This window comes from Danio aesculapii, chromosome 5 (assembly GCF_903798145.1).
Source record: "Danio aesculapii chromosome 5, fDanAes4.1, whole genome shotgun sequence".
Classification (NCBI taxonomy): domain Eukaryota; kingdom Metazoa; phylum Chordata; class Actinopteri; order Cypriniformes; family Danionidae; genus Danio; species Danio aesculapii.
Window position 1 is genome coordinate 38,528,340 of NC_079439.1, and position 19,504 is coordinate 38,547,843.

Here is a 19,504-nt window from a genome sequence, read left to right on the forward strand (position 1 = left end):
TTTATTCAAGAATATTTTATATTAATAGAAAATACGCAAATTGTAAAAGTACACAAAAATGGCAAGTTTACTGGCATCTTACGAATACAGTATATGATTTACTGTAAAAAATAAACACAAATTCAACAAAATCTGGCTAAAAGAAAAAGATGTAAAAACGATCAAAAATTGGCAATGTCATTGGCATCTGAAACATCTATGATTAATTTTAATACATTTACTTTAAAAACTGCATACATTCAAGAAATTGAAAGAAAAAAATAGGTAAAGTGTAAAAGACAAAACTGAAACTGTACAGTACGTCATGTCTGGCAAGATCATGGGCATTTATTTTAAGAACAAACATTCAAGACTGAATAGATACTATTGAAAACTGGGCAAAACTGGCAAGACCACTGGCATTTGAAATAAAATATAAAATATGTATATATGAGTAACTTTAACAGGCACATAACATTCGTGTAAACACATCAGCTAGTAGTAGAGTGGCTTGGTAAACAACAAAGTGGTTTCTACATTCAGGTCAGTGCTGTGGTTCTTTTGGTTTTCCACAAATCTGCTCCACAAGCCTCTCAGTGTTCACTTTGAATCCACTACCAGGTAAACTGTGCGAGGGCTCTGAAGTCTCACTCCTCGTGTTTATTTCTCTGAGTAGTGTGCATTTAGTGATGTAGTATTAGGTATGAATGGTAATGCAGCATTAGCAGGTCATAGGAAGCATCATCACTTAAAAATGGGGCTGAAGATTGAAGGCATGGTCTCGTTGACCTTCTGCTTGTACAGCGTGTAGATGACATCCTTCTTGCTGCACGGCTTTATGCAGCTGTCAGAACAGAAATTAGTATGAGAGTCAACAAATGGCAAAAATAAAGGTGTGTGCATTTATTTGTTTCTATTGGCTGAAAACTTACATCCTTATTAATATCCATAAGGAAAGACAGAAGATGATGACTCCAGCAGTGCCAATCATCACCAGGTCCAGTAAACGATAATTCAATGTTGGTTTGGCTTCAGTTTCTTTCTCTTCTGAAGGTGACAGAAGGAAAAATAAATAAATAAATGATCAAACCGCAAAGAACTATTTAAAGTATGAGGATCATTCCTAACATTTTAGCAGACACATTTTCATTTATTCATAAAAAAAAGTTAAAAGCAGAAAAGCATGTCAAGGTACAATATCTGATTTGACTTGATGGAGTTGACTTGTTAACAAAGGTTCGGCAGTGGAACCACACCTCACTTTGTCTCCTTAACCAATCACCTACTCCCTAAAACATATTTAAGGCAGGCCAGCCCTCCTGTTTTTCTCGTTCTTTTGAACCCATCCTCCCTCTATTTCCTTGCTTCCCATTCACAATCCTATAACCCTGTCTTCACTCCTAAGTTCATTCAGGGGGTCCAATCACTTTACCAAAATATTACAGAGACAGTACCCCAACTCTGAATCTCTGGGCATTCATAGGATGCCCGATCAACCTACGTACCTTTTTACCGTTTATCCTCTAACTTCCCTTCCCCTTCATCCCACTGTTTCCTTAGCATCCCGTTCATCCCTACAATAAAGTCTAGCTCAAAGTGTGGCATGCTGATGAATCTTATAAAAAATTAAAAACCCATCTTAAAATAAACGTTCTGAAATAATAAAAAGACTAATTGGGAAGACTAAAGGAATGACTGAAATTAATCACTGTCAGTTTTAAAAATCTGTCTCACCTGTACATTTTGTTTGGCTCCAGTCACTCCAGAATCCGCCATCAGCGCAGTACATATTGACTTTCGATCTGAGATGAAAGCAGGTTTTCTTACTTTCTGCTTCTCTCGGGAGCTCATAAGATGTGTCCAGATCCAAATTCTCTAGAATCTCCGTTTGCTGAAAGGAGAAAATAAAAATAAGACAGATTGGCTTGACAGATGGGATTCTTGGCTTTCTTTCTTTCTTTTTTGTTATTGCTTGGTTTGGCACACAATCTTAATCAAACATTTGTTTAACGGTGCATGCCAAGATTCAGAATGAAATGCAAGTGGGTGGTATTTGTTCATGTCATTCATGTTCAAGAACTGTTTACTAATTACTAGCTCTTGCACCGCAATGAAAATGTTAAGCGTCCTGTCATCAGTTTTCCTCTGCTGTGCTGCTAAAGGCGTTTTGGATGTTTTTCTTATCAAATACACCTGATTCTTATCAGCACATTAGCAGAGTACTCATAGAAAGTGATCTGCGAGTGGAAAGGGGTGGTTATGAAACACCTTTCACTCTGCTGACTTTCATTTATAGGCATGTGAATGAGGGACACCAGAAACACAAGCTCAAGAGAACCGATTTTGAATGTGGCTGCACTACAGACTACAGAGTCCCAATTCATTTTTTAGCACCACTTCCCTCACTCATTTTCATCCATCTTGTTGACGCTGATATATATCATTAATTATTTTGTACAAATGGCCACTGGTGGGCAACCCTTGTAAATCTGAGAAGTAAAATACAGGAAAAAAATCTGAATATATGACAGAAAAGCCACAAGCACGTGATGATTTTGCCAAGCGATCCTGGATTAACATCTATGTTGATCCTGGAACATCATTTCTGTTGGAAAATGTAATCCATACCAATTCCCTACCCCTAAACCCAAACATAACTGTAAATTATTCCAAAAATCAGAGGAGAATAATTGTTGGATAACAATCATAGAAGTGCAAAAACCTAACCATAAGCCTAAACTTAACATAAACTGTAAACTTATCCCTTAATTCTGATTGGCTCATTGGAATGTTGTTCCAGGATCAACATGGATAATCCAGGAACATGTCCTACTTGGTGAAATCATGCTGGCGACAGCAATAAGTGTTTATACACAAATACCACTCACTCACTCACTCACTAACTTACTCACTCACTCACTCCGTCACTTACTAACTCACACACACACAAACACATTTGCACAAATCAGCTGAACTGGGTGCTTGTTTTGATAGAGAGATCTTGCAAGTCCATATGTTTGCACGTAAATTTACATGTAAATTTGCTTCCCATGCAGTAGTTTGCAGATAGTTTGGTTATATTAAGTTTGGTTGCAGTTTTATCAACTGCAGTTCAAGAGTTCACACTAAGCTGATGATTTATTATAAAGCATGTCTGGCATGTTGTCCCGGGAGAGAGCCCTGAGCTCATAAGATCCTTGAGCCCGGGGCTCCCTCCCGTTTGCAAGGCGAGAGGGGAGTTTGAGCTCAGGTAAATCTTGAGAACACCCCTGCTGTTTGAAGCTAGTGTGCAATTAGGGATTGCTATGAAGATATAACTACTTAGGAGCACGTCTATAGTGCTGATTTGGATTAGTTTTTGGATGGTGGGAGGAAACCGGGAGACCAGGGGAAAACCCACGCGAGCACAGGGAGAACATATGAACTCCGCACAGTAATGTTGATTGGCCTGGTAGTACTAGAACCAATAACGTTCTTGCTGTGGGGCAACAGTGCTAACCACTGGGCTGCCGTGCCAACCATCTAGGACAGGAGGAGTAGGGGAGGAAGGGGGGATTCTTCAAAATGAAAATGACTATGGTATGGAACTTAGGTTATTTATGGAGACTTAGGAATCGTCTGATTGGTAAATCATGTGTTAGCTTATGTGGGACCAGTCGTGAGCAATCATAAGCACACGATCCTTTCGAAATTAGTTTATAAATAACATGTATTTATAAATAACCTTCACTTAATTGTGAAGACAGTCTGCCAGAAAAGAAAAATAATGCTTACTGTCTGAACATAACCTCTGAAATCAATTATTATTTATCTTTTTTCCATAAAAATTAGTTTGATGAAGTCTTTCAGTATCGTCACTCTCAGAAATTAAGGTACAAAAGCTGTTGTTGGTGCAGTACTGGTGTGCTTTTTTACTTTATGTACAATTTAGGTACTAATATAATTTTTTTCAAGGTACAAAAATTGTCAGTTTGGAAAAAAGTGTAACTTTAAAAATAAAAAAAAGCTACCAATTCAGTGACAATTGTGTAGCTTTATTTCTGAGTGTGATGTTAAAGCATGCAGAGCATTTTGGTACGTTTTAACCCCTTATGCTAGGTTTTCCACCAGGATTAAGCTGACCGGAAAGCTTCCCATTTGCACAAGCAGAAAGGTAAACACAACATTTTTTTTTGTTTATTTATATCAAGACGGCACGGTGGCAAAGTGGGTAGCACAATCGCCTCACAGCAAGATGGTCGCTGGTTCGAGCCTCGGCTGGGTCAGTTGGCATTTCTGTGTGGAGTTTGCTTGTTCTCCCCATGTTCGCATGGGTTTTCTCCGGGTGCTCCGGTTTCCCCCACAAGTCCAAAGACACGTGGTATAGGTGAATTGGATAAACTAAATTGGCCGTAGTGTGTGTGTGAATGAGTGTGTGTGGATGTTTCCCAGTGATGGGTTGCAGCTAGAAAAGACTTGAAAGGACCAGGCTTTAAAGACCAGTGGGTATTCCCTGAACAGAAGTGCTTGGGAAATTTGCAAGCATGTGTCTGAAAGCCAAATAAAATGCAGCCATAAAGTTCACAGTTGGTGAACTCTGCCCTGCAAATTCACATCACGGGAATATGATCTCAATGTGATCTCTTAAGGAGGGAGATATGCGAGCTTTAAATCTGCAGAATTGAAATCTTAAAGCATTGCAATCAAGTGGATCTGATGGCTTATATTTACATTTGGGATGTATTATATGTTGAAGTTAGTTTTATATAAAGTTCTGAGATATCATAACATTTGTGGACATCTTGCACAACCAAATTTTTGTGTGATTATTGTGAACCGTCTAAAACATGAACCAGCAAGCTCAAAAATGTACAACAGTTTGCACACAAAACAGCAGATCGCTGGATAGAAGGAAGTAAGATAAAGGGATTAGAATACCTTCTGTTCTTTGCCATTTGCCATTAGAGTGCTGCTCTCCACTTCATAATCCAAGCAGTGCTCTGGCACCTGACCGATAGGTGGCGCCCAATCTAACTTCAACCGTCCGTCAGTCTCAAACACGTGCAGAGAAGAGACCACTGCCGGCTTTACTGCAGACAGAAGACAATGAGACAAATGTTCAGTTATGCACTTTGGGTCAAATGAACTGCTTATGTGTTCTGGCAGTGTAATTACCATAGTTTTGGATCTCAATGGAGAAATAGGCTGGTCTCAGACTCCCTGCTGAAGAAGATCCGTTAACACACATATTAAACTTGGAAAACTCCAAGAGTGATTGGCGAGGAAACCTGCATCCTCTCTGATTGTTTGATGGTACAAAGTATTCTGGACATTCCTTTGCTTCTTCCATTTCCCTGTGCCTGGAAAAACAGATACACTCATTAAGTCACTCATTAAGTGTACTCATTTTACATTTACATTGACTAATTTAGCAGACACTTTCATCCAAAGTGACTTATGTCTAAGTCTATGTCTAAGATATATGTTTATTTATACACACAAAGGCATAGATTCGCTCTTGACATTGGTAGGGACATACATCTTTAGAGCGCATGCACAGCACAAGTTTCGCACTTTTAAAAACATGCTTAAAGTACGTAATCATTTAAAATAAACACTTAATAATACAAACAGCAATCCCGTCCCATGCTGCAAAAGTCAATTTACATTTAGCTGCAGTCGGGCTTTGAGGAGGTATGAATGTAGAGTAATTTAGAGAGGTGTGTGACATAATTTAACTGTTTTATGCCAGTTATTGTTTTTCACAATCATGGAGGCCATTAATTAATTGCACTGCCTTGGTTAATAGTACTGTGAACTAGTAGCGAACTTGACTTGGTGCATGTGTAGGTTAAGAGTTGATGGAGCATTACTTTATGTTGAAGTCGATTAAATTATTGATAGAGTCATTTCAGTAATTAGTGGATATTGGTGGGGACACCATTCTAAATGGACTTCATCCATTCTAAACCCTTGTATACACATAGTTGAAACAAAAAATACTAGCTCTTCAGTAAATTTTATATTATTTTTCACATATTTCCCAAGTGACATTTAACGTAACAAGGAAATGTTCACTTCCTTCTAAAGAAAGTCATATTTCTATTAGATTGGCTGAAATAAAATAAGTGTTTTTATTTTTAAATAAATTTTTGAGATCAATGTTATTAGCCCCTTAAGACATTTATTTGTTTTTAATGGCGACAGTACAAACTTGTTGTACAATGACTTGCCTTGTTACACTACTTTACCTAGTTAAGCCTTTAAAAAGCACTTTAAGCTGAGTAATAGTATCTTGCAAATTAGCTAGAAAAATTGCATGAATGAATGAATGAATGAATGAATGAATGAATGAATGAATGAATGAATGAATGAATGAGTGGATATGATCGGAATGGTATTTTGGCATCACCTTTAAGATTCTGTGATATTTTGCAATGCAGATTCATGGAAGCACAGCTAAGGCGGCTAAGAAGCTCTGTCTTGGCCTGTAGTTCAGCAGAAAGTGTTTATCCTATTGGTTCCACCATGAACACAACCAAATTGGTTGAAGTTTGCCAAATGCAAATGTTTGTTAACCCAAATGAGCATAGCACTTCATTTATTTTTCTTCCATGGAATAGATGGAACAGGAAGCCTTTGCATGCCATTAGTGTATTGTCTCAATACACTTGTAAAATCCAGGCTATTCCACAGTAATTGACTTGAGCGTCAACCTGACATCTAGTTTCCCTGAGGCACAGAGCAACTGTGCTTAATGCATCTGTTAAATGGTTTGGAATGTTTTAATAGCCTAATCTAAGCAGTATTCACATTGAATCACTCACCAGTAATAGAGGTAGTGCTCTGAATTTGGAGGCTGGACAGGTCCTGACTTCCAGGTGCACTCCATGTGCTCCTTCCCATAGTAGATACAGTGAAAGTCTCTTATTCTTGAGCCTGCCAAACCTAAGAGAAAAATCACAGGCATCGTTAGTTAATCATAACAGAAGGTAAACACTTAAAAGTGATTGGTGCTGGGCAAAAAAAAAATCTGGATTAAATTAATGCTAAATAAAGGTTGTTTTGACAGTGTGTCTATACTTGCTATGTACAAGTTCCTAGAAAATCATCTCACCCTTTGAAATAATTACTTCCTTTGTCATAAAGCCTGAAATCAATTCTCCCAGCCTTTGAAATGTTTTTGTATCCTTCTCCTAACCGGTGCCTTTCTACAATTTTATCTCGAAGGTCATTTGAAAGCAGGGTGTAATGTGAGTAAAGGTATAGATTTTCACACAGTATCATGATTTTCTATAGGCCCTGTACAGTAAATATAAATACACACAGGCATGCATATGTTTGAAAAATTGAAATTGTTTATCTCTATTTAGATATAAAATATGTGTATATGATATAAATTAGATATATATATTTTAAAATATCTATGAAACAAACATATTCAATCAATTTTGTTACAATGTATATGTGTGTGTGTATCACATACGCATAATAAATATTTATCACAGCAGTCAAACTCAGTTCCTGGAGGGCCACAGCTCTGCACAGTTTGGTTCCAACCCTAATTAAACACACCTGATTGTGCTAATTGAGTGCTTTAGTCTTTGTAGATTGATACCAACAAATAGCTGTGTTGAAGCAGGGCTGGAACTAAACTCTGCAGGGCTGCGGCCCTCCAGGAATTGAGTTTGACACCCCAGATATATATGTGAACAAGAAATAATGCAAATAATGATCAGAAAATATGGAAACCGAAACTTAAGAAGGCAAGTGAACTGACACAAAATAAATATGACTGACAAAATAAGAATGCATTAGTGTGACATGATGGTGCAGAAATATAATATTAAAATAGAGTAAGCAATTTCAAATGAGATACCAAAGCAATATAAAAATAGAATATATATATATATATATATATATATATATATATATATATATATATATATATATATATATATATATATATATATATATATATATATATATATATATATATATATTTATAATTTTAACAATTAATGTTTCTATTAGAGTTGGCTATTGAATGGCTTGAGAAATGCATGTGGATGCTCACTTCTGAACTGAACTATAATATTGAAGAATTCTGTTCTATATTAGTATGAATAATTTTGAAATGGCAGTTATGCTTCAAAAGAAATTGTTATCCATGGTTTCTTCAGACTCAGTAATCATCAAAATGGAGGAATCGTAATCCAACAGATGGTTAGGCCTTCAACTGAAATTTTGTTGATTATTTACTGTATAAAAATGAAGCAACGGCTGTTTAATTCACTTCAAAATAAATTCCCAAATAAACAGCACATTATGAAAAAGTTGTAATCCCTTCCAGATGTGTTTAGATGCGGATCATGATTTTAAAATAGTTTTTGTGAGTATTTGTTTGGTCCATTTGGTCATTTTTGTTTTTGTTTATACATTAGTTCAGATCAAAAAGGCTCAGAATGCATATTCACATTCATCAGTTCAGGTGGTTACATTTTCGTGTAATTATGTTTTGATAGTTTTGCATATCTGAAAGTCTGAGGTATTACATCACACAAAGACGTTAAATCTTATGCAATACTTGCGTTACGTTAATGCATTTTTACTGATATATTTGTTAAGTGTTCCTGTGAAGTCTATCTGACTGTTTTTCTGTTCCTAATAAGAATGGGAAAAGTCATCACATCCTTTTTCAGGGAAATTGTTAAGCGAAGTATGAACTGATGGCAGTGTTTTAAATATTGCTTCATTAAATGTTAACATCAAAGTGTTCGTGAGGAGAATTTAGAGCAAAAAAAAAAAAGTATATCAGTCTTAATATTTGACAGACATAGTTTAGGCTCGTTTTTGGAAGCTCATCCTAAAGTCAGCATGAAATCGAAATGTACTTTATATGTTGTAGTGCTTGTTATAAATGATGTATCTGTGCACTTCATTATTTAGTAAAAACTGTATTTGCCCTCAAAATCTTTAATCAAATACCAAAACCTTCCCTTCTCCCGTCGAAACATCCCCCTTCATTTCTGGTCACATGGAGTGCTTTCAGGGCGGAGCTATTCTGCATGATTCTCGATTCAGCCCTGCATTTGTCCATTCATCAGTCTTCCGCCATTTTGTTACTAACACTCATCTACCAACTATCCAACTGGTTCCCAAAGGATGAAATCATGCACCAACCTACTTTTGTTTTCTCATTTGAGGAATATTTCACTTGTCTGTACATGACAATATGGGAAAAAAGGGCAATCTTAACTTTCTGTTCTATGCTGACTTCAAGAAAATCTGCACTGTATTTAATGAAGCCCATCAAAAATGAACTTAACTGTAAGGGCCCTATCATACACCCCGCAATAAGGCACAAGACGTGTTTGCGTGAATTTGTTGCTATTTTCAAAACCCTAATTTTCACGTTTTGCACCACGTTGTTCAAATAGCAAATCCATGTGCTCCACTTTGTGGACTCATGGGCATACTGGTCTAAAATAGAGGTGTGTTAAGGCACATTGTTGTTGGTGCATTGCTCTTTTGAAGAACTGAAATCGACAGCATCATTGAGCAACTGAAAGCAGGTCTAAAGTCCAGCGCAGATCGCGTTAGTTATGCACTTTTGCAGGACCAAATACACATTGCTTAAAATACACAGGATGAACAGTAATACACCAATATCTTTACCTATGAAAAAAATTATAGGATATAGGACAAAAATTATTATTTTCTACATAAATATAAAATCACTGCCTCCATGCCTGTTTTCAGTTCATTCATGACAATTTGCATTTGTATAATGTTATTATTATTAGCAGTATTATTTATTATATGCATATTAATATTTGTTTTAATAAAAACTATATTAGATTTGTCCACCTGTCAGGTTTTAGAGATGTATGCGTCACTATAGGGGACATAAGCATAGGACGTATGTTTGGATATAACTCTTTTGACCACTCTTCGTTATTACTGTTTATTTATTAGTTTGCTGGAAATTAGAACTGAATTTAAAAAATAGTTTTGAAACAAATCTTTGTGCTTAACAAAGGAAATTAATTATGTTGGCTTACGGATGTTTTCAGTGCAATGCATATAATACCATTTCCTTATCCACAAAAGTAAAGAGTAAAAGTAAGGAGAAAGAGAAAGTAAAGAGGCTGAATGGGGGAGACTCATTCTTTATCCTCACGCTGCAGATGAACTGTTTAACTGTTTTCTCGCAAGTGAAGTGTTCAGTCTTTCCACTTACAAAGTCCGCCATGTAAATAGCAAATGCACCATGGCATGATGCAACTGACTCTTAAAGGGAATGTTAGATGAGGCTCTGATTGGTTTAATGCACGTTATGTTTAATACATACCATAACTCTTTAAGATAATAAGCACACCAAATTTTTCCGTCTCTGAAATCGCAAAAACGTGCATGTGCAATCGTTTTAGATTTTGCACCTAGATTGTTAAACTAGAGCCCTAACTAGAGTTTTACACAGCATGGATGTCTTGTTGTGCGTAATCAATGCTTTAATGCTGTGATTTTTTTCACCACCTACGACTGGAAATAATGTCTAGAAGACCACATGAAGTCAGACATCTGACCATCAAGGTGATGGTGTTCATGGTGACTTGCTTCCAATGAACATACTGTGGAGCTACTCAGTTAAACAGTTTACTTAGTTTTTTAGTTAAAAAAAGCTGAGCATTAGGTGTTAATTAAATGTAATGGTACAGTATCTTAATCTCTGCTTCTCAAAAGCTTTAAAAAAATAAAATCCAGGATTTTTGTTAATTTAAAAAAAAATTTTGGGCCGTAACTGAAACAATCATGCATCATTTTGACTTCATACGGTCAAAAAGTGGTCATGATGTTTGACTGACTGAAACTCAACTCATGCTGCATTTAAGTTGGACCAATGTGAAATATAAGCAGTTGCTCAACAGTTGATCAGTTGCTCATTGGTCACTGTCTTCTTGGAAATGACTTCATGTTGGATGTCTGAAGTGGAGCAGCATTTCACATACAGTATTACTTTTAAGTAGAAGGTCAGAAGATTAATTTCTTCAGAACATGATTTAAAGTTGAAAGTGATAACAGCACAAGCCTGCAAGTTTAACAAAACGTTTTTCTGGCTTTCAGTAGTGAGAGGCTTCACTATGCTCTGTGACATGAAACATTTCATGAATCGACAACCTATCAGGTAATCATCAACCTACAGCAGTGGTCTCAAACTTAATTCCTGGAGGGCCACAGCTCTGCAGATTTTAGCACCAACCACCTCCAGCTCACACCTGCTTAATAGTCTCTAGTAGTCTTGAACACCTTGATTAGTTGAATCAGTTGTGTTTGATTAGGGTTGGAGCAAAACTGTGCAGAGCTGCGGCCCTCCAAGAATCGAGTTTGAGACGTATGACTTACAGTATAGTATTGGATTGATCTTATTTTGTTTAATACATTGTCCTGGGACAATTTAGCAACACTTAGGATTACTAAGTGTATATTTAAAACACTAATGTAATCAGTAAGATTTCAATCAGATTGCATAAAATAAGAATCCACCACATGTTTTGGCTTTAGTGGTCTAGAATAGATTTCAATAAATGTTACCTGTAGGTTCAGGGGTGTACACGGTCTCCGTCTCTTCTCCCTGGATCTCTGTCCCGTTGGTACAGGCGCACTTCAGTACAGTAAGGATTCTCAATTTGACTGGTTTCTCAAGGTCAAACTGGGCAGCGTAGGTCAATTTGACAGTTCGAACACTCTATACAACAAAAAACAGCACATTTGGAGTCACAAATTACAGTGCTTTTCCTGTAAGGATAATAGGATTATATAATTTATTTATACTGACGCTGTAAGTATAAGGTGAGCATTCTTTTATAATTTTTTTGAAGATTGCCTGCGGGTGGTTGTGGTCACAGAAAGATTGCATTAAATGAAACAAAAATTTGGCTCGGTTTTTTGGAGTTCCCTGGAACTCTACACTGTTGTTTCACTAAGTGCTTGCAATTGACCTTAGTGTGCACTGAACTGTGGTTCATGAAATGAAACACTGACTTGGAGGAAAAACCAATGTGACAATTCTCAGTTTTTAGATAATATTTGTATTTCTAAATGCAGTTGCTTTTAAAACACAGTTTGATTCGGATGGCTGATATTGATGATAATAAATCAGATCTTCAACGAGGAATTTCCAAAAAAAATCAGCACAAAAGAAATCTTCTGTTTATCAAAGCATATCATTTTAAATCATGCCAAAGAGTGAAGCATCCATGAAGTGTGAAATAAGCAAAAAGTGTTTGGTTTTGTGGCAGAATATGCAGCAAAATTAAAGTTTACTAATTGAAATGAAAACAAATGTGTGTGTGGCCTGTTCTGTGGATGGATTCTCACCCTCCATCGCTCCTCATAGGTGTCGTAGTATCGGAGCTGGTATCGCACTGTGCAGCCCGTGAGGTTCTGAAGGCTGGCTGGACGAGTCCACTGAATATTGAGGTAACCCAGAAAGCCAGGGTCTGTTATTTCGATATTAGCAGGTGGATCCACTGTGAGGAAGGAATCATGTACTGTAAGTTATTGAGCAGTATTTTTTGCACTGCTAATGGATTAGTTCACCCAAAAATGAGAATTCGGTTATTAATCACTCACCCTCGTGATTACATTAATTCTACATTATATTGTACACAGTAAACACACTCAAAAGTGTTGTTTAAGCTTCATATGATTACAGTTGAACCACTGAAGTCACATGGAATGTTTTGGTGATGCTAGATTTTAATCAGCTAGCTCTCTGCAACTCTCACATGGTTGCCCACTGAAGCTAAGCAGGGCACTCAACCTGTGGTCTGTGTGGGTCCTAACGCCCCAGTATAGTGAAGGGGACTCTATACTGCTCAGTGAGTGCCATCTTTCGAACAAGATGTTAAAACCGAGGTCCTGACTCTCTGTGGTCATGAAAAATCCCAGATGTCCTTCGAAAAAAGAGTAAGGGTTTAACCCTGGCATCCTGGCCAAATTTGCCAACTGGCCTCTGTCCATCATGGCCCCATATCATAATTGGCTTCATCACTCTGTCTCCTCTCCACCAATCCTCTCCACCAATCAGCTGGTGTGTGGTGTGCGGTCTGGCACAATATGGCTGCCGTCGCATCCTCCAGGTGGATGCTACACAATGGTGGTGGATGAAAAGATTCCCCTCAATGTGTCAAGCGCTTTGAGTGTCCAGAGAAGCGCAATATAAATGTAAGGAATTATTATTATTATTATTATTATTAATCGTCTCGGCTGTCTGTGGAGGATGAGAGAGCTCTCTGATTTCACTTAAATATCTTAATTTGTTCTCTAAAATTAACGAATGTCACAAGGGATTGAAAGGCACAAGGATGAGTATTTATAATCAGAATTTTCATTTTTGGATGAACTAATCCTTTAAAACTTGGCTTGACGAAAGACATTTTGTATGAACTCTGTTGCTGAGTCAGTCGCATGAGTCAAACCTTTTATAATGAAATATAGTGAAATCAGACAAACGTTCTGTAATCTGTGACAAAAAGTCATCTCAATTCTTTGTTGGTCTAGTCATAAAGTTAAGAAACTAAAGAAATCACGTCAAAAGGAGATGATGTAGCAAATGTTAAAGACACAATATGGGCTGTGTTTTAGGATGTGTTTACACTAGGCATTTTTGGTTAAAACTGGTGCAATTGATATGTTAGTAGCATGTGGTTCACTTGGATAAATGTGAATGCATCCAATCCTTTGTGTGCAAAAACATGGGTTTACATCAATTTTCAGAGCTGAAATTTTAAAGCAGTATGGACTAAAGGCATATATTTACATCAAAAACATGACATCACATCACAAGATGCAAAAACAGGAAAAAAAAAACAGAAAGGAAACTGTTATGAATTACAGTTCCACTTTCCTTCAGCTTAGTCCCTTATTTATCAGAGGTTTACTCTGGCATATGTTTTATAAGCAGTAGATGCCTTTCCAGCCTCAAACAGTGTGTTTGATGAAGGCATCACTGCCATTGTTCAGACTCTGTTCTGCCCAGCACGCAGCATTGTCTTATACAGTATGTTCAGTACTTTTGTTTTGTATCTTCAAGTTCAGCCTTTAAAATAATAGTGTGAACACTAAGAACTAAATGGTTCATTTTCCTTTTTGACATTGTCAAGTGAACCAAGTGAACTGAACAACAAGCATGAACACACCTTTAGTATCAAATGATTCAAGATTTGTCCATGCAAGCGCAGACTAACTTATACAATATATGATTCTCTTGGAGGAGGCCTGGAATTGTGCCTGTTGTTTTAATAGATTCTTTGGAATCAGTCAGGAAACTCACCCGCAGCTCCGCAGGCCATGACCTCTGATGTAGAGATGGGCTGAGTCAGCAAAAGCACAGCGAACGCAGAGAGCCATGCAGAAAACCTATTCAGCAGCAGCAGCATGTCCTTTAGAAGTGTTATTATCTGTGCCTATAGAGGGATAAAACATCAAACATTTACATCGGTCCAAAGATAAGCTGTCATTATTCTGTGACCTGCAATGCAGGTAAAACAGCACTCTGTTTAAAGTGATTTACAACAACTACACTGGTGCCCATTTTTTACCCTTTGTGGTTCGAAAATGAATAACTGTTCACACACATTAAACGCTCACGCAAAAGGTGTGGCCCCTTTATTATGATAAACTGGTTTGTTCTGAACTTTCACTAGCAATGACTGCTTAATATCATATCAGCTCACTGGCATCTTAACAGCTGTTCTGCATCACTGTATACCTTAATAGTCCTTTGCATGAAATGAATAGCTTTGTCAAAAAATGAAGAAAAAAAAGTCTCTCTTCATCTAAACATTCTTCTTCCAACCTCATCTGAATTTGATTAAAACTTGAATTATGTGAAAAAGAAAAATGTGTGTGTATATATTGTTTTACACAGACTATGATATACTCTATATACTGTACTAATTTGTGTTTTTGGTTATTTTAAATAATTATTGCAGACAAAAATGTAACTTTTTAGTTATTTTTGGTAACCATTGTATTTTGGTTTACTCTAATGTAAATTTTATTGAGCAAAAATGACTTTTTAGGGATAATTGTTAAGGTAGCACAGAAGAAAAAACTGAATGAGCGGCTGAAAAATGAAGCTTCATATCTGGGTGAATTTTCCCCTTAACACAAATCATTATATTGAAATATATTGCAAAAAACTAAAAATAAAAAATAGAAGGGAAAGCAAGAAATTAAATTAAAGGGATAATTCACTCAAAATTGAGAATTCTGCAATAATTTACTCACACTTGTTTCCTTTATGAATTACTTTCTTCCGTTTAACACAAAAGAAGAGATTTTTAAAAAATGTTGGAAACTTGTAATCATTGACTTCCAAAGTACAACATAGTGTTCAACAGGAGCAGGAAACTCCTTTTGAACAACTTGAGCAAGATTAAATAGTCTGCAAATTCTTTTTTGTTTTATTATTTGGGTGAACTAACCCTTTAAATATTAATAATAACATACACCAAGTAAATTAATCTTCATACACACAGAAATGTACTGTATATATTTTGATATGCAATGTCAAAAGTTGTTTCTAATTTTAAAAAGCATAAAAGCAACACAAATTTCTAATATAGTTTTATATCATTAAATCTAACTTAATAATTTGACTTAACATGTAAAATAAAAGCTGTTATTCTGATAAACTGAAATATTCACCATAAATGATGACACATAAAACACATATTATAAATGAAATTAGCATATACAGTTAAATCAGGCTTCTCTATGAATAAAGCAGATCTGAAGATACTAAAGAAGACTAAACATCCACATGTCAAACAGAGAAAGCTACTGAAGTACAAAGGAGCAGAGGAAACAAGTACTGTATACTCACAGTCAGTGCCTGTGGATGGACTGAATGCACTCATGTTCTGTTCTGGTATTTTGTAGGCAAGACGCCTCCTGTTGGTTATTAAGCAGAAACTCCAGACCTATTATAAGGAAACCTACCACAGCATACAAGTCTCTGCCAAGACTTATAATTAAAGTAATTAAAGCTTAATACATGTGGTTTTATCCTTCATCATGAACTGTTAAACTGATCACTCAACATGAACAATATTTAACAAAGGGTTATTTGTTGCTGGAGCTGTATTTACATAGAGCAAAACAAAAAAAGGAAGATTGCAAATATGTTTCTGTGAGAGTTGTGAGCATCAAGTCACTAAATGTTTACTTTTATTTACTCTGTTTATTCACTTTTCCCACTTATGTGATGAAATTAAGCCAAGCGAGTGAGAGAAAAAAAGACAAATGTGTTTTCAGGAGGAATGTTTACACTGAATAAGACAGAGCTGAGCTATTTTAACTCACAAGCAAAAATATTTTTTCTCTTCTGATTAATATGTACCCTCTGCCTTTTTAATGCTGGTGGAAAACAGCAGGTTTTCAAGCAACTATCATTAATGAGAAATAAAAAATGTGAGAAAGAAGATTCACAAAATAGCCTAGTAATTCAATATGTTATATAATGTGCTAAATAGCAGGATTGGGGATTTGTAAACAGACCATAATGCATGCATTATAAACTAATACTTAACCCTTGTGTACTGATCAAATGTACTACCCTTTTGCTACAGGATGTTCATGGCTGTTTTTGCCCCATTGACTTCCATTATAATGATATTTTTTGATTACAAAGCCATGACACCATATACTCATGCATTTTTGATTGTTGGTGGCTTTTCCTGTTGGGAAGAGGTAAAATGTGTCATTTTACTGAGTGTATTGTTGAGAATTTTCAAAGCATTTTTACAATATGTTTGTCAAATTAAGATTTGTCATTAAAAATCATTTCATTTGCTGAAACACAGAAAGTTGTGGTCAAATTAAGACTCAAAATCCCCACAGAGTGGATGAAAACATATAAAATATGTTCTGTTTACAAATCCCTAATCCTGATATTTTAGTTATATTTATATACATTATATTCCATTCACTCACCGGCCACTTTATTAGGTACACCTTACTAGTATTAAGTGGGACCCCCTTTTGCCTTCAGAACGGCCTTAATCCTTTATGGCATAGATTCAACAAGGTACTGGAAATATTTCTTAGAGATTTTGGTCCATATTGACATGATAGCATCATGCAGTTGCTGCAGATTTGCCAGCTGCACTTCCATGATGCGAATCTCCCATTCGACCACATCCCAAAGGTGCTCTATTGGACTGAGTTCTGGTGAGTTTGAAGGCCATTTGAGTACAGTGAACTCATTGTCATGTTCAAGAAACCAGTCTGAGATGATTCGCACTTTATTACATGGCACATTATCTTGCTGGAAGTAGCCATCAGTAGATGGGTACACTGGGGTCATAAAAGGATGGACATGGTCAGCAACAATACTTAGGTAGGCTGTGGCGTTGACACAATGCTCAGTTGATACCAATTGATACCTAAAGTGTGCCAAGAAAATATCCCTCACACCATTACACCATCAACACCAGCCTGAACCGCTGATACAAGGCAGGATGGATCCATGCTTTCATGTTGCTGATGCCAAATTCTGACCCTACCATCTGAATGTCGCAGCAGAAATCGAATTCCAATCTTCTATTGTCCTATTTTAGTGAGACTGTGTGAATTGTAGCCTGAGTTTCCTGTTCTTAGCTGACAGGAGTGGCACCCAGTGTGGTCTTCTGCTGCTGTAGCCTATCTGCCTCAAGGTTGGACATGTTGTGTGTTCAGAGATGCTCTTCTGCATACCTCAGTTGTATCGATTGGTTATTTGAGTTTCTGTTGTCTTTCTATCAGCTCAAACCAGTCTGGCCATTCTCCTCTGATCTCTGGCATCAACAAGGCATTTGCGCCTACAGAACTGCCACTCACTGGATATTTTCTCTTTTTCGGACCATTCTCTGTAAACCCTAGAGATGGTTATGCGTGAAAATCCCAGTAGATCAGCAGTTTCTGAAATACTCAGATCAGATCTGGCATCAACAACCATGCCACATTCAAAGTCACTTAAGTCACCTTTCTTCTCCACTTTGATGCTCGGTTTGAACTGCAGCAGATCGTCTTGATCATTGAGTCGCTACCATGATTTTGGCTGATTAGAAATTTGCAAGCAGTTGGACAGGTGTACCTAATAAAGTGGCCGGTGAGTATATGTACGTACTAGCCTATTTTGTGAATCTTTTCTACACATTTCTCATTTTCCATCAATGGTACTTAAAGTACCATATGCAGCATCTCACTACCTCACTCTCCTTTGGCTTAGATTTATCAATGGTCGCCACAGAGGAATGAACTGCCAATTATGCCTGCATTTGTTTTTATGCGGCGGACACCCTTTCAGCTGCAACCTAGCACTGGGAAACCATATGCAGTATAGCATACATTAAACAATGCATAATAAAACCAGCTGTAATAAATCTTTGAATAAGGGACCACTTCTGCAGCTCATTATAATTCCGTGACCGTCGAACCACCAGCTCGACCTAAATAACACCTTTGTTCACAAGTGTAACTTGAGAGAGCACGCTTCTTCATGACCACTTGCGTTCTCCTGGGAGATTCCCTGGAAAAAAAAAAGAGTCACAAGCTTTCCTTGGAAATTCGTAGTTCCCCTAATCATGCAGCAGATGGTGCAGACAGATATTTGAACAGCCAAAGCCCATATTACTCATCTTTGATGTTTTAATCATTGCTCATTTCAGTTTGACACTTACACAGAGCATTTCCTGCCATGACGAATTGAAGAAGAAGCGCACAAAGAAACACTGTAAAAGGTCATTTTATTGACATCTGAATCGTTTCTTTGTCCTTCTCTTTAGGAAACATTCAAATGTGTGTCGAAACAGAGATTATGTACATGAGCCACGCATGCATGATCACTTGTGTCATACAAAAACATATTTACATACAGTACAGACTGCGTGGGAGGGCCCGTGCCATCCATTACTGTTAAATCAACACTTCTTATCCCAAACCCAACATTTGGAATCAGAGCCGATGAGTGAGATGATTTTCAAAGCTTAGCCAAGATGGAAAAGTAAGGAAATATAAATACACAAGAATGGCTTTCATCGGAATCACCCTTCCTCGTTTACTGTCCTCCTCATAGCGAACAGTGTAAATGTGCATATATTCAGTTTCAGATGTCGACCAGTTTTCCACAATGCAGAATCAGCCTTTCATTTGTCTGCTACAGTTCAGTTATTATTACTAGCATATTGTCAAAATGTGGCATGCAGTACACAATCTTAATTCAGGAGTCTTGCGAGTAATGACTTGAGTAATGATCACTTGCTGTCTTCAAGAAACGACTAAAAACTTAACTATTTAGTCTCCACTTTCCTTCCCAATCTTATCTGCATCTCTGGCTATACCACTAACTGTACTCTCTCAAAAAAAAAAACATTACTAATGCTTTGCTTCTTAGACTTTACACACCTGAAACTTGTCTATAGCACTTGTTCACTGCTGCTCTTATAGTTGTGTAAATTGCTTCCTTGTCCTCATTTGTAAGTCGCTTTGGATAAAA

General features: G+C 36.8%; 2 protein-coding genes across 2 annotated transcripts in view; both read right to left on the bottom strand.

Annotated features, from left to right (window-relative positions):
• On the bottom strand, positions 1-15,939 carry il13ra2 (interleukin 13 receptor, alpha 2). The gene is made up of 10 exons (XM_056458144.1): positions 15,854-15,939; positions 14,297-14,429; positions 12,340-12,491; positions 11,554-11,707; positions 6,786-6,906; positions 5,134-5,318; positions 4,897-5,048; positions 1,714-1,870; positions 912-1,026; positions 1-823 (listed from the first exon to the last, which is right to left on the bottom strand). The coding sequence occupies exons 2-10, from the start codon at positions 14,400-14,402 to the stop codon at positions 724-726; spliced, it is 1,242 nt and encodes a 413-aa protein (XP_056314119.1). The 5' UTR covers positions 14,403-14,429; positions 15,854-15,939; the 3' UTR covers positions 1-723.
• A 130-nt stretch (positions 15,940-16,069) lies between these two features.
• lrch2 (leucine-rich repeats and calponin homology (CH) domain containing 2) overlaps positions 16,070-19,504 on the bottom strand; it is a 138,104-nt gene continuing 134,669 nt past the window's right edge. Inside the window, exon 23 of the mRNA XM_056458145.1 lies at positions 16,070-18,538. The gene's annotated coding sequence lies outside the window, so the exon portion shown is untranslated. The remainder of the gene's footprint in view (positions 18,539-19,504) is intronic.